Source organism: Pleurodeles waltl, chromosome 4_1, assembly GCF_031143425.1.
Source record: "Pleurodeles waltl isolate 20211129_DDA chromosome 4_1, aPleWal1.hap1.20221129, whole genome shotgun sequence".
NCBI lineage: Eukaryota > Metazoa > Chordata > Amphibia > Caudata > Salamandridae > Pleurodeles > Pleurodeles waltl.
Genome location: NC_090442.1, coordinates 350,558,608 through 350,579,600, shown reverse-complemented (window position 1 = coordinate 350,579,600; position 20,993 = coordinate 350,558,608). Strand labels below are relative to the sequence as shown.

Below are 20,993 nucleotides of genomic sequence, written 5' to 3'. Positions count from 1 at the left end.
AGTCCACTAGTGAAATTTTATTTACATGCCCTGGGTACACTGAGTACCATGTACTAGCATCCTATGTGAATGCTAAGTATGCCAATTAGTGTATTTAACCAATTTGAAAGGTTAGAGCACATGCAATTCAGGCTGGTTAGCACAGTCCCATTGTAAATTTGAAAAACCAACAGCATCAGTTCAAAATCTTTGGGAGTGATCATGCCAAGATAATCTAGCTCAAATAACTGGAGGAGACCAATAAAAAGTGAATGGCAAGCATGCATGACATCAGAGCCCTAAATGGATATAGTTTCCTTATTTGAATGCACTTTCAGTTCCATTGCTAATTCCTCTATGATAACCTGAGATTTTTTTTTTTTTAGTATGATAATATTCCTGGAAAAGTTCTCAGTTGTGTCAGCAGTGTGTTCCAGATGGTCACAGCATATCCAGAATAAGATTGTGTTTGAGCTTGCACTGTTCACGTTGTAGGTATTTTCAGTTCCTAGATTATTTTGGTCCACCTCTAATTGTCAGTAGGTTTCTGATGGTAACACGGTCTGCCTAAATGGAGAACTTCAAAAATAAGACAGCAGATTCAAAATTGTGTCCGTGCCTCCTGAGGGAGCCTGTGTCAATCCCTTAGAATAGGGGAGAAGTAATAAAACATGTTTTTTTTTGTAATGAGACATGGGAGGAAGGGAAAGATTGCTTTAAGAACATCGGGACGTTCTCTAGAAGACTTGTCAAGGTTGCATTGGTGTCATCAATTCAGGGGATGGTAAGTGCATGGACTTCTGTCTTCATCTGTTTTTTAGAGAGAAGATACTGTATTATTTTTAGTTGATGCAGATGGAAAAGATAAGATTCAGCTAATTTTTTGATGCCAGGAAAAAATGAAAATGATGTATGTCAATCAGAAATCCAAAATATTGCATGGCTGCTGAAGGTGATGGTGAAAGATTCTTTTCTTTTAATTCAGCAACTAGGGTCTGGTCCAATTTTATTGATGTATTTGCATGATACTGGTAGGACTTTCATCTTCTGCAGATTTAGGGCCTGATGTGATCTTTCTTTCAGGAAGATTGAGTAAATTACTCGGTTGCCCTGATGCAGATGCCCACCACTAAATTAAGAAATGATTACCAAGCAGGTGGTTGTTTCTCAAAGCATTAGCAGGAACCACCATCATGGCTGTTCCTGTAAATGTTTTGTGATGTTTGGTGCACTGCACTGTCAACATGATGGAGCCGTTTACCAAGCTGTTTTCTTTTGTATTTTTGAAAAGAAAACCCTGAACCAGGGTTTTCTTTTTGAAAATGCAAAACATAAAGACCCCCGCCATGGGATCTCTCTTTCATGGTGAGAGCTACATTTACAAGTTTTCACTTTCCCTTACCACCAGGATTTTTCTCAAAAGTGATGGATAGTGAAAACTGCCCTCAATTCTGCCCACCTAAATCAGGTGGCCAGAATTACAGGTCTGCCATGAACAGCCCGTACACTACAGTGCAGCTGGAGGGGTTTAATTGTGGCAGATTTGGAGCAGTTTCTGTTGTGATTTAACCAAAGGTCAACCCACAGCTAGATTGGGCAGACAGACCACATTTGTGGCTGTAAGGTTACTCTGTCACCATTGTGATGGAGTATCCTTACTGCCAAGAATTAAACCAGGCTCTTAGTTTTGAACAGTTGTTTGTCATCCATGTACGTAGTTTTTCTAGACCCGTTAGAGGAGTGGATATATCTGTTGTCAATGTAAGCATTAAGAACAATTGCAAATCATCCACATATTCAATCAATCAATCAGTTGACTTGTAAAGTAAGACTTGTCACCCTCTAGGGTATCCAGGTGCTGGCAGGCCCCAGGGTCTCCACTGAAGAACCAGGTTTTCAGGGTCTTATGGAACTCCTGTAGCGTTGGGGAGGGTCTGAGGTACAGGGGAGGCCATTCGAGGCTTTTGCTGCGAGGTACGAGGAAAAGAGTTCTCCTTCTCTGCTGTATTCTATGGAGGGTATGGGCCTGTGTGAGGGAGATGGAGCTGAGGTGTCTGGGGGGTTTGTGAATTTTCAGGCAGTGGTTGATGTATGATTGCCTTGAAGGCATGGGTGAGGAGCTTGAACTGGCATCTCCTCTGAACCAGGAGCCAGTGGAGTTTTTGAGCTTGGAATGATGTGGGTGCAATAAGAGAGGTCCAGGATGAAGATTCCGGATGAGTCTTGTTGCAGTGTTCTTGATGATTGTAGTCATAGTTGTTTAACTAGTTGGGCCCACATTCCCACGTAATGGTTAAATTGGTGATTTTAATATCTACATTTTCCAGAAGCATGCTTTGAGATTCTGTTCACATATTCAGGAGCACTGGGAAAAAAGTAGAGCCTTATGGGACACCACAACATACCTATTCTGGCTACAAGGTATGGCTTTGGAATGTGAACCAAATGATTACTGTGTTCTTGAACCCTATTCTGCTTTCCAGCTTTTTCAGAGTTTGTCATTGTCAACAGTATTGAATGCCACCGATAATTCTAAGAGGTCCAGAAGACATATCTGCCTATTATCTAGAATGCCGTACAGGTCATTAAGGGTTTTTATCTTTGCCATTTCAGTGGTATATCCACTTTAAATTCACTTCTTATTGAAATGAAGAAAGCTGCAAGTTGTCATTTATGTATTTGTTCAGTTGTATCATCATGTGTTTCTCAATAGCTTAACCTGACCAAGGTAGGTTTACAATTATTATTTAGTTGTCCAGTAGAGTCAGCGTTACTCTTGTTCGGGAGTGGCAACATTTTACTAACTTTTAATCTTTTTATGTAACTTCTTTCTTTCAATGAGGCAAAGTGAGCCAATATGACATTAGTTGGTAAAAACTGGCTTTAACTGACTTATCTTGTAAAAAATCAGGTAAGTGATCAGTTGGGAATAAGTGTTTTCCTGTTTTAGTTATCACAGCAAGTTGCTGTTCAGGAAACGCACATGAGTGTTTTTTGATATCACATAAAGTAAAATTTTGCATTTTGAATTTCTCGTTTGTATGATTTTCCTCAGATTTTTAGATTAGTCTTATTCCTGGTCAAATTGTTCCCATTTCGTTGGTTTGTCAGACCTCTAATTACTCTCCTGAGTTTGAACTGTTCTTCTTGAAAACTTGTTACTTTGGAATACGATATCTTCCCAAAATTGTAGCCCAAAGCCTTGCAAAAATGTTTGCTCTCTCTGTCTCTCTCTCTCTCTTTGTCGGTCTCAAATCTTCACTCAGACTCAAGGTGTTCCAGCCCTGAGAGATATATAAAATATATAAATATAATAGAATAGAATCACTATCCCTCTTGGACACATCTCCTCCCACCTATTTAGATAAGGGCTCCTATAAGTCTAGAAGACCCTTTCCCTTCTATGTAAGTGTTGGACCTGATACCCTTGGATGGTAGTCTACCAAACTTTTTTATTTCACCTCTCCTGTTTTGCTGAATTAGTTTCTGTTGACTCTAGGCATTTCACCACTGCTAACCAATGCTAAGGCACTTGTGTTCTCTCCCCCAACATGTTGCAACTGGCTTACATCTTCTTGAAATATTTAAATTACTTTTAAGTCATCCTAGTAAAGTGGTACTACAGGTACCCAGGGCCTGAAGATTAAATACTACTGGTGGGCCTGCCAAACTCACCATGCCACCCACTACAGAAGGCTTTTAAAATATGTCTCAGGCGTGCCATTGAACCCTGTGTTCAGTTTTAAACTTCCATTTTAACCTGCCAAAACAATCCTTTTGCTAGGCCTCAACCTTCCTTTTTAATGCATATATTACACCCCTAAGGAAGGCCTTAAACAGCCCTTAGCGCAGGGTGGAGTGCATTAAAAAAGTTGGACATGTACTTTTAAGTGACTATCTCTTAAATTCATTTTTCACTACTGCAAGGCCTTCTGCTTTTCTATGATACCATTAGGTTGCTCTATTACATATAATAAGTGATAACATTTGATTGGCAGAAGGTAGTAATATCAAGTTTGTATGTAATTGAAATGTAATTTAAACCCTCTTAAATGGAGAGAGGATGTGGTGTAATGGTCAGAGCTGCCAAATTTAAAACTGGGGAACAAGGTTCCAGTCTCAGCATTGGCTCGACATCCTGTGATTCTGAGAAAATCACTTAATCCTAAAAAAATGAATGTGTCCTTGTGTGATGTAACTGGGGCTCATGTAAAGTGCTCCAATACTGTTGGGTCACATTTGTGCTATATAAAACTGCAAGAAAAAAATAGTAATGTCCTAACCGCTTGGTGATTGCACCCTGAATCCTGGGTCACATGATTAGGTGAAGTTGGCAGTTGATCTTTGTGCATTCCTGTATCACAGTATCTCAAAAGGGATGTTGGGAGAATGGGCCACCCTGACTTGATGAAAGGGACGGAGACGACACCTGTCACGCTTGCACTTCAAAGGAGCTGCCAAAGTGCGGGCGTGCACACACACACACTCACACACACACACACACATATATACACAGAAAGAACTAGCCATTTTGTGACTCCAGGCATAATGAGACCAGGGTGGGAAGGCAGGAATGTCCAGACACTGCTGAGTGTGAGGACTTCAAAAGTTTCTCCTACTTCAAAGGTGGCACCAGGTGTAGCTATTGGACCCTCAGATAAACTATTCAGATAACTTCTGGACCAGTGGAAGACTCAGAAGAAGGAGTAATCTGCTGCCCTTCTGCTTGCTGCTTCCCCTGCTGCAAGAAGGATTGCCCTGCTGCCTTAGGAAGGAGGACTAGACCTCCTCCTTCAACTTAGATCCACTAGAGTGACTCCATAGGCTAGCTAACTGGCCTCCTGTTCAGAGCTAAAGGGACATGACAAGCTTCAGAGGCCTGCCCTGCACCTGGCCAGCTGGCCAGATTCAACTGGACTTGCCTGTGCCCTGCTGCTGGCCTCTGCGAAAGTGAGTCCTGATCCCCAAGGGTTTACCCGCCCCCACCAGCCCTAGACCCTTGGCTAGCTTCAGAGTCTACTCATCCTGGTCGAACTGCGGGTTTCTTCAGAACCTGTGCAGTGTGATGCAACTTGACACAGCCTGATGCAAATCCTCCCATCACAGCAACTCTCAGCCTTGATTTGTGGCCTCTTTGGAACCAATGCAGAGCTCGCAATTCAACTCTGGACCTTGCCTTACAGCCTCCTCAGTACCTCATCAGAACTGAGGCAGCACAATAGACCTTGACACACGACCTGACATCGCAGCCCTCACGACCCCCTCATTAGAACTAATGAAGTGCAACACAATGCTCCTCTGTGGTTTTCCTCAAGTCTATGAAGACCACTCTTCTCATTTTTCACCAGCTGTGAGCTGAAGAAAAGTGTCTGCAGGAGGGCCAGTGGCATTAGTAGGGTGACTGGAGGGATAGGGGCAGGGCAGGCTTGAGCTGTTTCAGAGAGAAGTGCCTGCTCTCTCCGTACTGCTTAATGTATGACAGGCTGCCCCGGCACCTTCAGCTTCATACTGGGTTTTGTCTCCAGACCTGGAATTGTTATTGCTGTAGTTTATGGACCTGATAATTCCTGGCCTCAAAACTGTAGGTGGTGAAACCTGCTACTCATAATCAAGGACTACGATGACAGGGCAAAAATGACTTTACAGAATCACAAAAGTGGGTTTTTCGTTATAGCAACAGACAAACTGCAGCTTTCTCATAATTACTATAAAGCAATCAAATGTTTAAAATTTTATAATAGGTGCACACAGGTGCATTTTGAAAAGTATGTTATTTGGAAATGGCTTGTTCGTCATCTTCAAGACTAATATTGAAGATATTCAATATCTTATTGAATTAACATATATTTAATATATTCTTAGTAACCCTTTTTAAAACATATTTTGGCACAATGGTGCACAGGCATCACTACAGCAGAGGACTAGCAGATATTTACAGATGTGTTTTTTGCTCTACGTAACTGATTCATTGTTCACACCAACATGTACATTCTAATCAGATCCCTCTGCTTCTTATAAAAAGAGAAAACGTGCTTCTATTAGTATAAACAAATGGAGATATATACTTCCACTACAACAGATATACATGGATTCAATTTAAACAAATAGTTTTCACCATCTTGCAATGGTAGCTGACCAGAGGTCATATTGCAGAGTATGCCACTGCAGCGCAACAGGCATGTGCGCCCACTTTGTGCCCCTGTGGGGCATTTTAGTTTTACAGAAGGGGAGGCAGATGCTTGAACTGCCTCTTCTGTAATACAGATAGTGCTGGCGCACATGTAGTGCCAGCGGTATCATTGGAGGATGTTTCTTCATTTGCACGAAGAAGTGGCCTCATGGAAATGAGGGAATTATTTTGCCTCTACACCTGCAACTTATTATGGATGCAGGCCCAGAAGCAAACATACCTTTAGGAGGCTCACTGAAAGTGTGCCACAGTAAGGTGGAGCACGTTCAGTGCCCCTTCTAGAGGCAGCCCTCTAGAGGGGAGTAAGCGGGTCCCATGTACCCCGCAGACATCCCCTTTTAAAAGTGCAGGCTCCTGGACAGTGAAACACAGAGTGGCTTTGAAGCAGCCACTCCGTGTTTCACATGAATATGCTGTGCCCAGAGCAGCATGAGTTCAGTAACATGGCACACCTTCCCTATTTGAACACAACACACCTATTTAAAGGTGCACTGTGGCACAAACAGGGAAGGCGAATCATATATTTAATATGGCCTCAGGTCTGAATAATGAAAACATTGCTGAGAGTGCTGTTGTGAGTTTTACCAGTTGTATAAATGCATACCAACATACAGTACATTTAGGGCTGTGACTAGGAGCTAAAAGGAAGCTTACAATGGGATTAACTGGTATACAGGGTGAAAATGATTCCAAGCACAGTGACATTGTCTATGTAAGAGTGAGCATGAGGCTGAGTTGAAATGTGCACTCACTGAAAGGTAGATCCAAGGTTAGGAGACTGATCCACCAAATCAGAGAAAACGAGCCACCAAGAGTTGGCCCAGCATTCTTCTTAAAAACACATTGCTATTTTTCATAGTAAACTGAAAGTAGGGCTACGAATTGTCTTGTTGTCTTTCTGAAAGAGTGTAGGATGTTCTGAAGGCTTGGGGGCATGGGATCTCCGATTCTGAAGAGTGCATAAATGACAGAATGTAGCAGAAAATATATAAAAATATAAGAAAATGCATTTATGGTCTTAAAAATCTAATATCCGGAGATAAGCAATGACTTGTTGAAAACCTTGACTCAAGGACGTTCATTTATTTTGTAAATATGCAACAATATGTCATTTGAATACAGAAGATGGCAAAAAGAACCCCAGCTCCCACTCTACACATGCCACCACTCAGTTCCCTTGTCTCACTAACACATTCTTAAATCGTGTTGACTTGTTTAAAGCCTTAGAATAATTTGTGTATATAGATTACAAGCACAGATGTGATAAAATGAATATATTTACAGTTCTGTACCCAGCATTAAATTTGAATAAATATACCAAGATTATCAGTTTGGACATCCAGTGGCACATGTTCTACTGTCAACTTCTAATCTGAAGATATATGATCCTATTTCACCTGCAGAAACTGACGCACGTTGTTTTTTTAAACGAAAATACCAGTACCCGCACCCAAGCCTCACAGACGCACTAAAAATATTTGTGTTTTTCAGACACATCACGTCAAACCAGAAAAATATCCAGATCCGTGGATTAACTACCTGTATTGCATATATCTGGGCTTGGTGGTGGATTTGACTACAGGTGTGCCCACTCGGCGTTTTATTTGAGATCCATAACAGATGTACCACTCAGTAGCATGGCGGGGATGCCATAGGCACTGGGGCAAGCCAGGAAAAGTGCCCCTCTTGCTGCTGTTAGGGGTAGTAAATACAGCAACTGATGGAGTTTGATGAGCCCCCTCAGGGCTTTGGGCCTAGATGCACGCCACTTCCCTCACCAATGGTAGTTACAAGCTGATACCACTGATTTGTTCAATAGATGCATGGGCTGTATATGTAAATATTTTCTATTCTTAAAAACGATTATCATCAAATCGCAGACGTCGGCTACTTACATGATTCGTGAGCAAGGATCCTTCCTGCCATGGTAGCCTGCCATCGCTATACTAGTAGGCATATTAACAGAGTTAATTGCTTGATGTAAACAGTCTGTGAAACTGTCATTCTAAACCACAACTATATCTGTATGTCTTGCTAGCTTTGAAAATGCCTTGTCTGCCCACACAGACACCGATGCAGAAGTGCTACAAATAAGGCTCATTCAGGAGTATTCTCCGCTCAGCTGCACTGTTCATCTAACTATTTGGCATGTGCTCAGAAAGCAGCCCAGATTCTTATAAGCCTCTCATACAACACCCTAGTCTCTCAACTCCCAGTGTCCACTGCCTGGCCCTGAGAAGTTGGCTCATTATCCCAAATAAAAAGAGGGTTTCATGTAAGGGATGCTTTACTGCTGATAGCTGTGCTGTAACTAGTCTGTGCATGTGATGTGAGAGAAAGTTGCATGGCTACGGCAGAGGCTGGCCTTGGCCTCTGTGTGTGAGACAAGCGTGCATTGTTGTAGCATATGCTTTCTCTAGTCTATCAGAATCGTGCACTGCTGCCACACATGCTTTGTGTGTTAACAAATCTTGTTATAATCTCTTCACTACCCCAAAGCAAAACTAATTTGAAGTTGACTAAGTCTACTTATGTTGGCCCTTATGATGAGTTACTCATAATCTCTGAAGAGCTGGATAATAAAAGATAGAGAGCCCACTGGATTTATAAGGAATACGAAAACAAATATAGGCCCACACAGTTTCCTCATGGACTCTAAACAGCATCTCAGTGTGAAACTACTGGCAGAAATTAGTGATATCACGAGGAATCAGATGTGTGAAATCTGGTGCCCTCAGTAATGCGCCACTCCTAAGTGAACCACCGGGGCCAACTCTTAATGGGTACATTCTATCTGAACCCAGAGATAATGTTTCAGCCAGTAACAGTATCTCGCAAGGATTTGTTTACCTTCCGATTAACCAGCCATTTATAAGGAATGTCAATGTGTGCTAGGCTAGATGGATCTGTCCTAAGAGCATTGGTCTTGTAGGAAGGACATTTATCTCTATCTAGTCACTGATACCTTCGAATTTCTTCTTTCTGCTTATCAAGCACATACATTTGTGCTTAATACCAGCAAAGGTAAAAATTGGCCGTTGACTTGTCAAAGATGAAAACCCCTTGGAAGCCCTTTAGTGCCAGTTAACCTTATGTTTAAACCTCCCTCATGATTTATTTTGACTTTAACTCTTTTTATACTTGGGGCTTCCATGCCATAGGTTCTTTCTGAGCAGGATCTAAAGCAATTAATAATGGTCAGTTCATGATACTTTTCAATCTGTAGTACTATAACGCTAATTTATTCAATCATACTTTCTTTACAAAGTCGGTGATCTGTGTAGGAAACCAACATGTTCAACATGTTCTCTAAAATTCTTCTAAACTGCATTCTTAAATTGAATAACTGAATTTTTAAAATAAATCACACATTCTAAGATAAATGTTTCCTGAAATACCTTCTGTGAAGCCTTTGACCTTCTTAACGGTCTTTGCATTGTGTGTGTCGTTTTAAATCAAATATGTGTTCTACAATATTTGCATTGGTCTAGTTTGCTGAGCCACAGTAGCATGGGTTTCCTCACACTTGTAACATTCTACACAGATTTTCTTCGTTTCCCAAAAACATTATTAATCAGTTTGGCCATTGACTTTGATCCGCTTGGTCTTCTTTTCTCCTTGACCTTGCAGTGTGTTGTAACGCTCTTGATAACGTTTGTGAACATATTCACCACTTCTTGACAGTGTTCTGCTGCAGACAGTTCAAAAAACTGACATCTGTTTTCCAGTGCCACTTTGTGGCCCTCTTCCCAAGTGACTTCTCTCATGTGGCACAGGTCCTGTTTGTTGCCAATTAAAAACACCACAGAGTCACCGTCTCTATAAATAATAAAAAAGGAAGAAGTTTACTTTAGAGATATCATTACATATAGAATCCACTTAGTTTATCTTTGTGTATAGTTTAAACAGTTTGCAGAGAATTATTGGGTATGTTTTAATAAAAATAATTTGCGGGTTTAAATAGGAAATTCAGAAACCTACATAAAACCTGGCCCAATCAGCTTAACTGGAATTCGGTCAAGAGATTTCCCCACGCCATATTTAAAAAGTGGAGCAATGCATACATTGCGTCACTTTGTAAACCCTGTGCCACATTATGCCTGCACCAGGCATAATGCATGCAAGGAGGCTTTCTCATGCAAGGAGGCCCAAAAAAATGCAGCAGGGAGATTTACTAGATTTTGCTGCACCATTTTTGCCGTCATTGTTAATGGCTACTCAGGGCAGGTGTTAAAATGATGCACACCCATAATCTCCTATGGGCCTGCCTGTGCTTTGCTGGACAAGCATCAAAACTTTTGACGCTAGTGCAGTAAAGCGCCACAATAGAGCCAAACATTTTGAGGCTATTATGGTATTGTGCAACATGGTGCGTTTTATTGTAAATATGGTGCACACATGGTGTCATTAAGGGGTGAAGGGGGTGCGCAATAAAAGTGGGGCATCAATGCTGATTTGCCTCTTTCTTGTAGATATGTTGTTTAGGGTAGGTGCTCATATGCCAGTTTGGTTAAAAAAAAGCAGTAGAGAAGAAGGGGCACACATTGGGTTACTATGTGGCATCTCCCCCATCCTATAACAACAGTCTGCTCTGCATAACACTAAAACTCTGCCACAGGGCAATGAAGACGTGTTTACATATGTTTTATACTATTGTACACATAATGAAACAAGGCTTTTTGGTGTTTAACGTTGTAGTGTGTCTTAAATTAGAGTACCACCAAATAATAGCCCAACTCCCAGACAGAATGGATTTGTAAGAACCTATGACAGGGACATTTTATTTGCCATTTTACTTCTCATCAGTAAGCACCAAGCACACTCATCAGGATGTCTGAATAAATGTCTGATGTGTTTTATATTATGTTATTGTTAGTTCAGACAATCTTTAATGGCATGCCTTTATTCCTTGGATAGTCATTTACTATGTGCAGCAAAAATGTTGCTGTTATGATATCATTCTCAAATATCGCCAAGAGACCTCTAGAGAGGTAATATAGTGTTCTATAAATACACTTCCACAAATACATACATAAGGTGAATCCTACTTTCTTTCAGTGCGCGGAATATGTCTTACAATGCCATTTGTTCTAGGTTGCTCCTCTAATATTACTGCCAATTGTGCAGTATTTTTTCATAAAGACTGATTTTCCTGCAACACTGTCATTTCCTACAATGTATTTTTTACCATCCATCAACATAGACAAGGTGTACAGCATGTCAATATTCAACATATGTTTGCCCCTAACTGACGTGTCATTTGGTGTGTGTCTAGTTAGTACTTCTTTACTACTGTATTTCAACAAGCGTCTGATTATTTTGCTAAAGTATAATTTCCAACCAACCTGATTTCTCAAACAGACACATTTACAGCACTGTGTATGCTTCCTCTGTGGACTTTGTTTACTGTTTGTTATTGTGTCAGCGTGTAAATTTGTCTCTCATTTACTTGTAAAATGCTTGTCAACTACAGTGAGCAGACGCAGTGTACTCTGTACAAACTTTTGTGCCCCCGACTGTACTCGTCTATAGTTTATTGTTGGAAGGTGGATTATCGGTAATAGCTGGTAAGTACCTACACTTAACAATAGGCCACAACCCGCCACTAGGTCCAGTCAAGGTCCCAGTACATTAATCCTTGCTCAAACCTTGGTAGCTTGTCCCACAAGCAGTTAGGGTTAACTTAGGATACAGGTTTGTAAAGCATTTAATATCAACAAAACAATTTATAAAAATAGGCATTTTTTTATCTTTAAACTGACACCAAAACAACAAAAATTCAATGTAGGGAAACAGAGATATTAAATTTTAAATATTAAATGAAAAAAAATGCTTTCTAGTGCTTAAAAACTGAAAGCACCAACCAGGGACATCTGGTCACACTCAACCGGGGCAAAGTCAAAAGTTGAGGCTGACCGCAATGGACCCCTGCTTGGATTCACTGAGCAGGAGGACTTGGTCAGAGTTTTACCTTCACACTTGGAAACTTTTCTGGAGCTTTTCTCCCTCTATGTCGTGCGGTCCTCCTCAGCAAGCCGATTTTGATGCAACGTCATCGGATTGCCTTTCCACAAGCCCCCGGTTAAATCCTGGAAGTCTGGAGCTCCAGAGCTTTCAGCAGTGTGAACTTGAAATTCTGGCTGGGTTGCGGTTGAAGGTAGCCGGTTTGACTCTCCAAGTTGGGTCAGTCCACTTATGGAGCTTTTTTTCAAAGTTGCTCCAAACTTCTGGATCTTCTTCTAAAAGTCCTTTTTGGGTCCACAAACTTGATCCAAGATTCCAGAAGCTCTGAGTTGCTCCTTGGAAGGTGGGACTACAGTTCCCAGAATGCACCTAGACAGAATCCTCAAATGGTCACTGGATGTTGGACAGCTTGCCTCTCTTGGTGCAGAGGACTCTACTCAGCTCATTTCCACGTGTATCTTACAAGACGTCCGCTCCTGGATTTGCAGAAGCAAGGCAAAGTCCTTGTTTTGGTGAATCCCAAAGTGTGCAGCTGGTGCATTCCTTCTAAGTGCAGTTCTTCAGGTGCAGGCCTGGGGTCCATGAGGGCAGTCCTTCTTCTCCAGTATATTCTTCCAGCAGGGATCTGAATTCATAGGGCAGCTTTGCCATATTTATCTTTGCTCCTGGGGTGGGAAGTAGGGGGGTACTCCTGCCCAATGGGGTGCAGGCCTCCACCCTCTGATTTGACCAATTCCTGTGAAGTGTGACAAAATCAATCCCAGAAAAAAATATTCTCAAAAAATATCAGGATGGAGAGATTTCATCCTTGGAGGATAGATCTGGCTGAGTCCAGTCACTGGTGTCGCTAAATCTCCCTTACCACACCCCTTCTAGTTCCTCTCCTAATCTAATCCTATTTGTCTGGGGCAGCAGGAAAAGGGAGAGGCCCAACTTCTGTCCCAAGTGGCTTTCCCTCCTTTAAAGACCAGTTTGGCTACTCTTCCAACATCCTTCTCTGCCATCTGCTGCAGCAGTTCTCCGCCTACCAGATGCTTCCTTTTTCTCAGCCCAGGCCACTTCACACCTCATTATCGTAGCCTGGTTCAGACTGCCAGAGGCTGACCAATCAGGAAAGGCCACCACAGGGCTGACTTTGGTAACTTTCAGAAAGAGTTCTCAAACTCTATCCCTGTGCTAGTTATATTACATTTAACATTGCAGAGTTGTTGGATTTATTATAACATTTAGGTGGTCATTCCAACCTCGGCGGTCTTTTCTCCAGACCGCCGAGGCCGGGGGAGACAGAATACCGCCATTGCCGGCGGTATTCATGCCTCCCTATTCCGACATTTCTGCTGGGCCAGCGGACGGTAACAGCGTTACCGTCCGCTGGCCCAGCGGAAATGGCACATCAACATTGCCGCCGGCTCGTAATAGAGCCGGCTGCAATGTTGATGTGCAGCGGGTGCAGTAGCACCCGTCGTGCATTTCACTGCCCGAAATTCGGGCAGTGAAATGCGCGATGGGGCTATGCCTGGGGGCCCCTGCACTGCCCATGCAAAGTGCATGGGCAGTGCAGGGGCCCCCAGGGGCACCCCAATCCCCTTACCGCCAGCCTTTTAATGGCGGTGTTTACCGCCACGGACAGGCTGGCGGTCGGGGACTCATAATCCCCAGGGTAGCGGTGCTTGCACCGCTGCCCTGGGGATTATGCCCACCAGGCGGAAGCCTGGCGGGAAAGTGGAGGGGCCGGCGGTATGACAGTGGCTTTTCCGCCACGGTCAGAATTGCTGGCGGAACACCGCCAGCCTGTTGGCGGTGTTACCGCCAACATACCGCCAGCCGCCAGGGTCGGAATGACCCCCTTAGTCTGATACCAAATTTGATATATTTAGCTCCTATCTGTCAGAAATAAGTCTTAAATATTTTAAAGTAAAGTCTCCAAGTGTCTGTGCCTACGGAGCCCATTGACTATAATGAAGGAAAAATAAGTTGGCTGTATTTTCCTCACCAGGGCTTATAAAACACCTTTTATAAAGTCCCTGCTTATATTTACACCACACACAACCCTTGGGGCACCTAGGGCAGACCTTAGGGCTGACATATGTAAAAATAAAGAAGTTGGTGACTTTGAAAAAGTTGAATTTGGGCTAATTTTAATTTAAAACCAGCCAGCAAGACAGGCCTGCTTTTATAATGACACCAGGGACCACAGCAGTGCACCCAGGGGTGCACTATGCACCCTAGGGTCCCTAAACCTACATGACCTACCATATACTGAGGACCTATAGGTAGGTTGTTTGAGCCAATTATAATTATGTCTAGTTTGCATATACCATTTTACACAGAGTATTGGTGCTAGGACTGGTTAGCAGTGCCCAGGGCACAGCCAGCGTAACTAACCACCAGTATCAGTCAAAATGATTGGGGGTGATTAGGGCAAAAAGGATGAATTTCTCACATTTATTAAATCTTTTACTTTAGAGTACACCTTTAGCATTCGCAACAAGAATGACATACACAACTAAAGTTTAAAAGTTCACTTAACACCAGGTAGGAGCCCTCAAGGGAAGCACTAGCGCTCCCAGAGGGGCTCGCACCCCCCTCCCTAGGGCAAGGATGGAAGGGGAATCGCTTCCCCTTCCACCCCCACCCACCCTGACCCCCCCATGGCATCTGATGACATCAGTGCACAATTGCATGCTGAACTCATCAGAGGCCTACCCCTCCTCACTGGAAGCTCAGCTTCCAGTGCGGATCAGAGGAGAAATGCAAAAGCATTTCTCCTCTGATCATGTGGAGGGGGCGAGAGAGGCATGAAAAGGCCTTTCCTCTCCTTTCATGTCTCTCTCAGCATTTCTGTTGCCCGATCGCGATGTGATCGGCCAGCAGAAATGCCCACTGACCTTTTTTTTGTGCAAAGTGCCTAGCTGTGGATTTTGGCCTTTAGCTCAGCCTGCACCTAGGGAAACCTACCAAACCTGCACATTTTTTAAAACTAGACACCTAGGGGAATCTAAGATGTGATGACTTGTGGGGCTCTCACCAGGTTCTGATACTCAGAATCCTTTGTAAACTTCAAAATTTGGCCCAAAAAAAGTTTTTCCTCATATTTCGGTGACAGAAAGTTCTGAGAGGAGCCACACATTTCCTTCCACCCAGCATTCCCTAAGGTATCCTAATAAAAATGAAACCTTACTTGTGTGGGTAGGCCTAGTGCCCATGTCAGGAACGGATCATACAACGGTCAATGTTAGTCTTCACATGAGGGCAACTGTTGACCCTGGGGTAATCCATTCTTGACGTGTGCACTAGATACAGGCACTCAAGTGTGGTAGCATTTTTATCAGGACAGGTGGAGAAACACTGGGTGGAAGGAATTTTGTGGATCCAAGCATAGTCCCGTAGTTTATGTGACAGAAATGCAAGAAAAAAGAGTTTTTATTCAACATTTTACATCTGCAGGGTATTCTAGGTAGGAAATCTTTGGGGAATCCAAACAAGCCACACCTCCATGGACTCCCCCGGGTGTCTAGTTTCCAGAAATGTCTGGGTTTGGTAGTTTTCCCTATATGGCCACCAAGCCCAGGTCCAAAAACGCAGGTTCCCGCCTTACAAAACCAGGTTGTTTTGTGATAGATAATTTTGATGTCTCCACAATATGATTTGGGCAGTGGAATTCTGGGCTGAACTAAATTGGAGAGCTCCCAAGAGAGCATTCTCTCTGTGCTTGCCGCCGCATGCACCTGATCTCTGGGTTGGGCTAACCCACTATTGCCCCACTGCACAGACTGTGCTTACGAAGGGACAGCAGGACTGCCTTCATCACCCCCCAGAGGATCACTGAAGGGGAGTTGTTGAATGGGACTCCTCTGACTGAAAAATTACTTCCAGAGTCTGCACCATTGTCCTATCTCTCATAGGCTGTCTAAGTATCTGCTGTCTCAGTCTCTGATCCTATGTCAGAGCTGTCCTCTATAACCCTTAGTTAGGGCTTGATCAGCAGTCATCCAACGAGACGCCATCTTTGCTACTGGCTAAACTGTCACTTGTTTGGAACCTATACAGACCTCACCCTATATATATATATATATCTATATATATATATATATATATATATATATATATATATAGATATAGATATACAAAAAAGAAGAATAGAGAACTCAGGGTAGTTCCCAAGTTTAGGTGGAGAGCAGCTCTAGTAAGGAGCACCCTGCAACACCAGCGTCAATCTAGATTTGCTGATCCAAAACTTTGCTAGATAAACATACATTTGAGGTGAGCAAATCTAGAGTGTCGCTGGTGTTGCAGGGTGCTCCTTACTAGAGCTGCTCTCCACCTAAACTTGGGAACTACCCAGAGTTCTCTATTCTTCTTTTTTGCATAATTTATGTGTCACTCTAACCCTGAAAGGGATTTGTTTTGATATATATATACTTATATATACTGATATATATATACTTTTATATGTGGGTGTCGTTTCCCTGGGAGCTGATCGCAGCCCTCAGGGAAACCACACATTGACAAAAGTGATCTTCCTATATATTTATAGATAATGATCTATATGTATGTTTTTAAGAGCTGTATGGTTTCCCTGGGGGGCGAACGTGGCCCCCAGGTAAAACATACAGCTATTTAAAAAAATTGCCCCAACAGGCCTGCTCATGGGCGACCTCCTGTCAGTTAAATAAAAAAAAAAAAATGTAAAACTATTTTTCAACTAACATTTTTTTTTTTAAATATGCCCCCGGGGAGGCCCATTTTGAGAGGAGGCCGACCCCGCAAAGTGTAATCCATGGTGTCTAGTGGGGTTTCCTGGCCGTGGATTGCAGCGTTGCCAGGAAACCCTTTTGGGAAGGCCTCGTTTGAAAGGGGAAAATCTCCTCTTTCAAACGAGGCCTTCCTTAGCAGAAACCGGCCTTACCTGCTGCTTCCTGCTCCGGTGGGGAAAACAAAGTGTAGCGCCAGCGTTCCTCGCAGCGCGCTGACGTCACAGAGGGGCGGTGGGGGTAGAGTGAGATATGGAAGCTCTTCCATGTCTCCTGAGAGGGTATTAAATTAAAAAAACAAGCACTGGAGAATTTTTCAAACTCCTCCCTGGCATCAGCCACTGGTCGTGACCTGCACCATGGAGGGTGTGTGGTCATTGGCCAGTGGCTGATGCCCGCACTAGAGAGGTTAATCAACAGTAATAAGTGATAATCCTACCTTGCAACATTACAGATTACCAATGAACCTGTCATCCTTAAAACTGATCATAATGATAATCCTGGAAAGTTTAGTCAGTTCAAAGCATTGAGCGAGGAAGATTGCTTAGCCCTTGTGTAAAGTAGCAAGTCTTCTGGCTGCAGGGGGAACTTCCTATCAGCTAGAATGATTAAAAAGCTCATATAAAACTTACAAGTAGAAATTAAATCTATTATAAAAAAATCTCTTGGCAGCTGGTAAAATACAACTTACATTAAATAAGGCCAGGATTCTCCCTCTGTTAAAGAAATCAGAACTTGATCCTGACTGCTTAGATCTTTTAAAGTTTCTGGAGGGGGCACAATCAACTTGCCGCTTTCATAGGTAATCAAAACCTCCTCCGTCCAACTCAAGTAGGTTTTCTTGGTGTCTGTAGCACAGAAAGCATAGTCACGACATAGTTAGATGACCTTGGGTTCTACGCATATTGCGCTTTGTCGGAAAGACTAATATAAGGGGATCTGTCTGCTGCATTTGTTACTGTAGACTTCTCATTGCTGCATCAATGATCACAGACAGAGTCTTGAACTTGTTTCAACTTGTACAAGAAGAAAAATCTTTCAGGGACAAACACTTTAAGGTATAGTGTTCCTCAAGGGTGTATGCTATTATATAATATAATAATTTACATATGACTCTCTTGACTGAATTGATTGGCAAACATTGAATTACATCACTTATGTATGCAGATGGTACACAAATTCTATTTATGATAGATGGTGATCCAACTTCTAGAGCTGCTATCTTACAAAATTGCCATCCATTACCCTGTTTACGGTAAAACCTCACTACCTCATGGTTTGGCAGAGAATCAGTATTAAGGCTTTATGGTTGGTCCACAAAGCTTTGCATGACAACCGACGTAGGCCCTCATTACGAGTGTGGGGGTCTGAAGACCTCCACACTTGCGGTGGTGGTCTTATCGCTGTATTATGACTGCTGCGGTTTGGCCACAGCCAAACTGCCACAACGCTGCCAACATCACCAGGGTGGTCAGACTGCCAAGCCAGTGGTGAGTACCTCTGGCCCAGTGGCAGCCATCAGACCACCAGTGGTATTAGGAGTCAGCACACCGCCAGGCTTTTCATGGCAGTTGCACTGCCACGAAAACTCTGGCAGTAATGCACCTGGCGACAGCAATCTCCATTACTGTTGCCGGCACACGCACCCCAACTCACCTGCACACCTTCATGCATGCACCCCCACTCACCAACACACTTTCATGCACACACCCCCACTCATCAACACACTTCCATGCATGCACCCCCAATCACCAAAACACTTTCATGCACGCACCCCCACTCGCTCACACGCACCCACACAAACACCCTACACACACGCATTCCAATATACACACATACTTACTTGCACACACCCACACAAACACCCCTATTTTATGTAGCCGTGCATATCCAAGTGAACATTCAGTACCAACTATTTTGGACAAAATGGAAGCAAGGTTTATCGTGAACTATGGAACAGCTCAACATGGCCTCAATAACTTGGATGAAATATGGGCTTTAATTTAGTTCCCTTTTTGCCCTGCAATACACAATAACAAATGATTTAACAATTTTTCCTAATTTAATGGTTGTCAACTCTCCAATTTGATTTGATGATGCATTTATTGTTTATTATGGCTGGTACAATCTGGAGTTTATGCTTATATGGTTTTGTAACAACTTACACTGAACTCACTGTGGTATTAATGTTTCAATAGCTCTTTGACCATGGTTCTTCTGCTTTAGTAAGATTTGAAACCGAAGCACTTTATGTATAGATAATTGACTGAGAATTATTGTTTTGGAATTTAATCATTTGATCTTGATAAGACGAGTTGTAGATCGATTTTATCTTGTGATATACAACACATGTATATATCTTTATTTTAAAAGACCTCCATGGTGTTTTCCTATAGGCCTTATAGATGCTTATTTATGGATACTTTCCCCATGTTGAAGTGAAATGAATCCTGTTTGGGTGCCTAACAAGGGATTAGGATACTGAGTATAGGTCCATCTTAAGATGGCCGCCACTGACATTATAAACTTAAGGATGGCCACCACAGAGAATGTAAGATAGACATAATTCTGTTTCAAGATGGCCACCATGGAAGTTGTCCCTTATATGTATATACATATATAGAGAGTCTAATTTAAGATAGCTGTCATGGTTGTTAGATACTCAAGAGGGCTGCCATAGAGAATGTTAGAGAGATATTACTCCATTCTAAGATGGCCGCCACGGAAGGCGTTTCAATACAAGTATATATTTTGATGGAGGAAGCAGCCGATGCTTTTGCCCCCCAGTGGTGCCAGATTGGGCGATTTCCCGCACAAATGGGCAATATTTTTCCCATTTGTGCGGGGAAAAAACCCAATTGCGGGAGACTAATTGTTGGGCTATTTTTAGCCCTCTGTGCGGAAAATTGTTTGCAGGGCGGTGCCGCAGGGTGGTGCTGCCAGACATGCACTGCCCCAGGCCAGGCCCCATTCTCGACTCCACGTGTCTTGCTATGGCCAATTGGCCATATTGCTTGCTAATTGGGGCAGAGGGCCGTCAATCTACTAGCGCCGGAAAGCGCTACCAATTGATGGCCTGGCCCCACCTGCGCAGCCAGCAGCGCGCCGCCCTCCGTCCGGGCCCCGCCGCCGCGCTGATTGGATGATGGATCATCATCATCATACTAGTCAGTCACACTAGTGTGTGACATCATCCTGGACCCTGAGCCTGCCTGTTCGGCAGCGCGGGCTGCGCTGCTGCCTCTCTTCTCTTCTCTGCGACTGAGCGCACTGCGGGCGGCATGCTGAGGCTGCATGCACTAAGTGGTGTGATCATCAATCTCATGGAAATAATTGTTGGGGCAGAGGGCCGTCAATCTACTAGCGCGCGAAAGCGCTACCAATTGACGGCCCTGCCAAAAATTATTGGCCTGCCCCCACAGCATTATTTAAAATGCCTGCATGGGCGGCTGGGCGCGTGCGTGCGAGGCGAGTCAGTGCGCAGTTGTTACTCACTGCTGGCTGCGCACGTGGTGGGGTCTGGTATGTGTGGCTCTTCTCTTGGGTCCGCCGCGAGCCTCAGCCTGCACAGGTGTGGTGGTAGTGCACCCCCCCCCCGGAAAAGTCTCTTCTGTTGTGCACTTGGAAGTTGGACCCCGAATTAAAGCCGGCCCCAGAGTGTGAGATTGGGGCCTGGGAGAGTGGAGACACCCTCCTGGCCCCTTCCTGTTGTATAGGTGCTACCTAGGGCCCCTACCTACACTGACGTGCGGCCAGTTGGTGCGCAGCTGCGGAAGACAAGGTAAGTGTTCTTCAATTTGTGCCTTTGTGACTTGTTGTGAGTAGATGTATTCCTTATTTTTAATATTCAGGGGCTAATTGTGGATTGTGAGTGCATAGGATCTAAAGCATGGCAGGATTGAATAAGAATGAGTGGCATAGCCAGTGCTTAATTTATAAATAAAAACGTGACGGTGTCCAGAGCTCTCCTCTTAAACACGCGGCTGCTGCAATTAAATGTGCAAACATGGAATACTAGGGCAGCGTAATCCTAAAGTGATGTTGGGCCTCTTTAGTCCATTTTAGGCCATTTCACCTCACTCCTGCAGCTTTCTGCTCTCTCCCTT

At 43.4% G+C, this 20,993-nt stretch overlaps 1 protein-coding gene across 1 annotated transcript in view; it reads right to left on the bottom strand.

Moving 5' to 3' along the window:
• Nucleotides 1–7,234: 7,234 nt before the first annotated feature.
• Nucleotides 7,235–20,993, bottom strand: part of RERGL (RERG like) — a 240,867-nt gene continuing 227,108 nt past the window's right edge. The window contains exon 5 of the mRNA XM_069228484.1: nucleotides 7,235–9,988. Within this exon, the coding sequence (XP_069084585.1) occupies nucleotides 9,706–9,988 (283 nt within the window). The 3' untranslated portion in view covers nucleotides 7,235–9,705. The remainder of the gene's footprint in view (nucleotides 9,989–20,993) is intronic.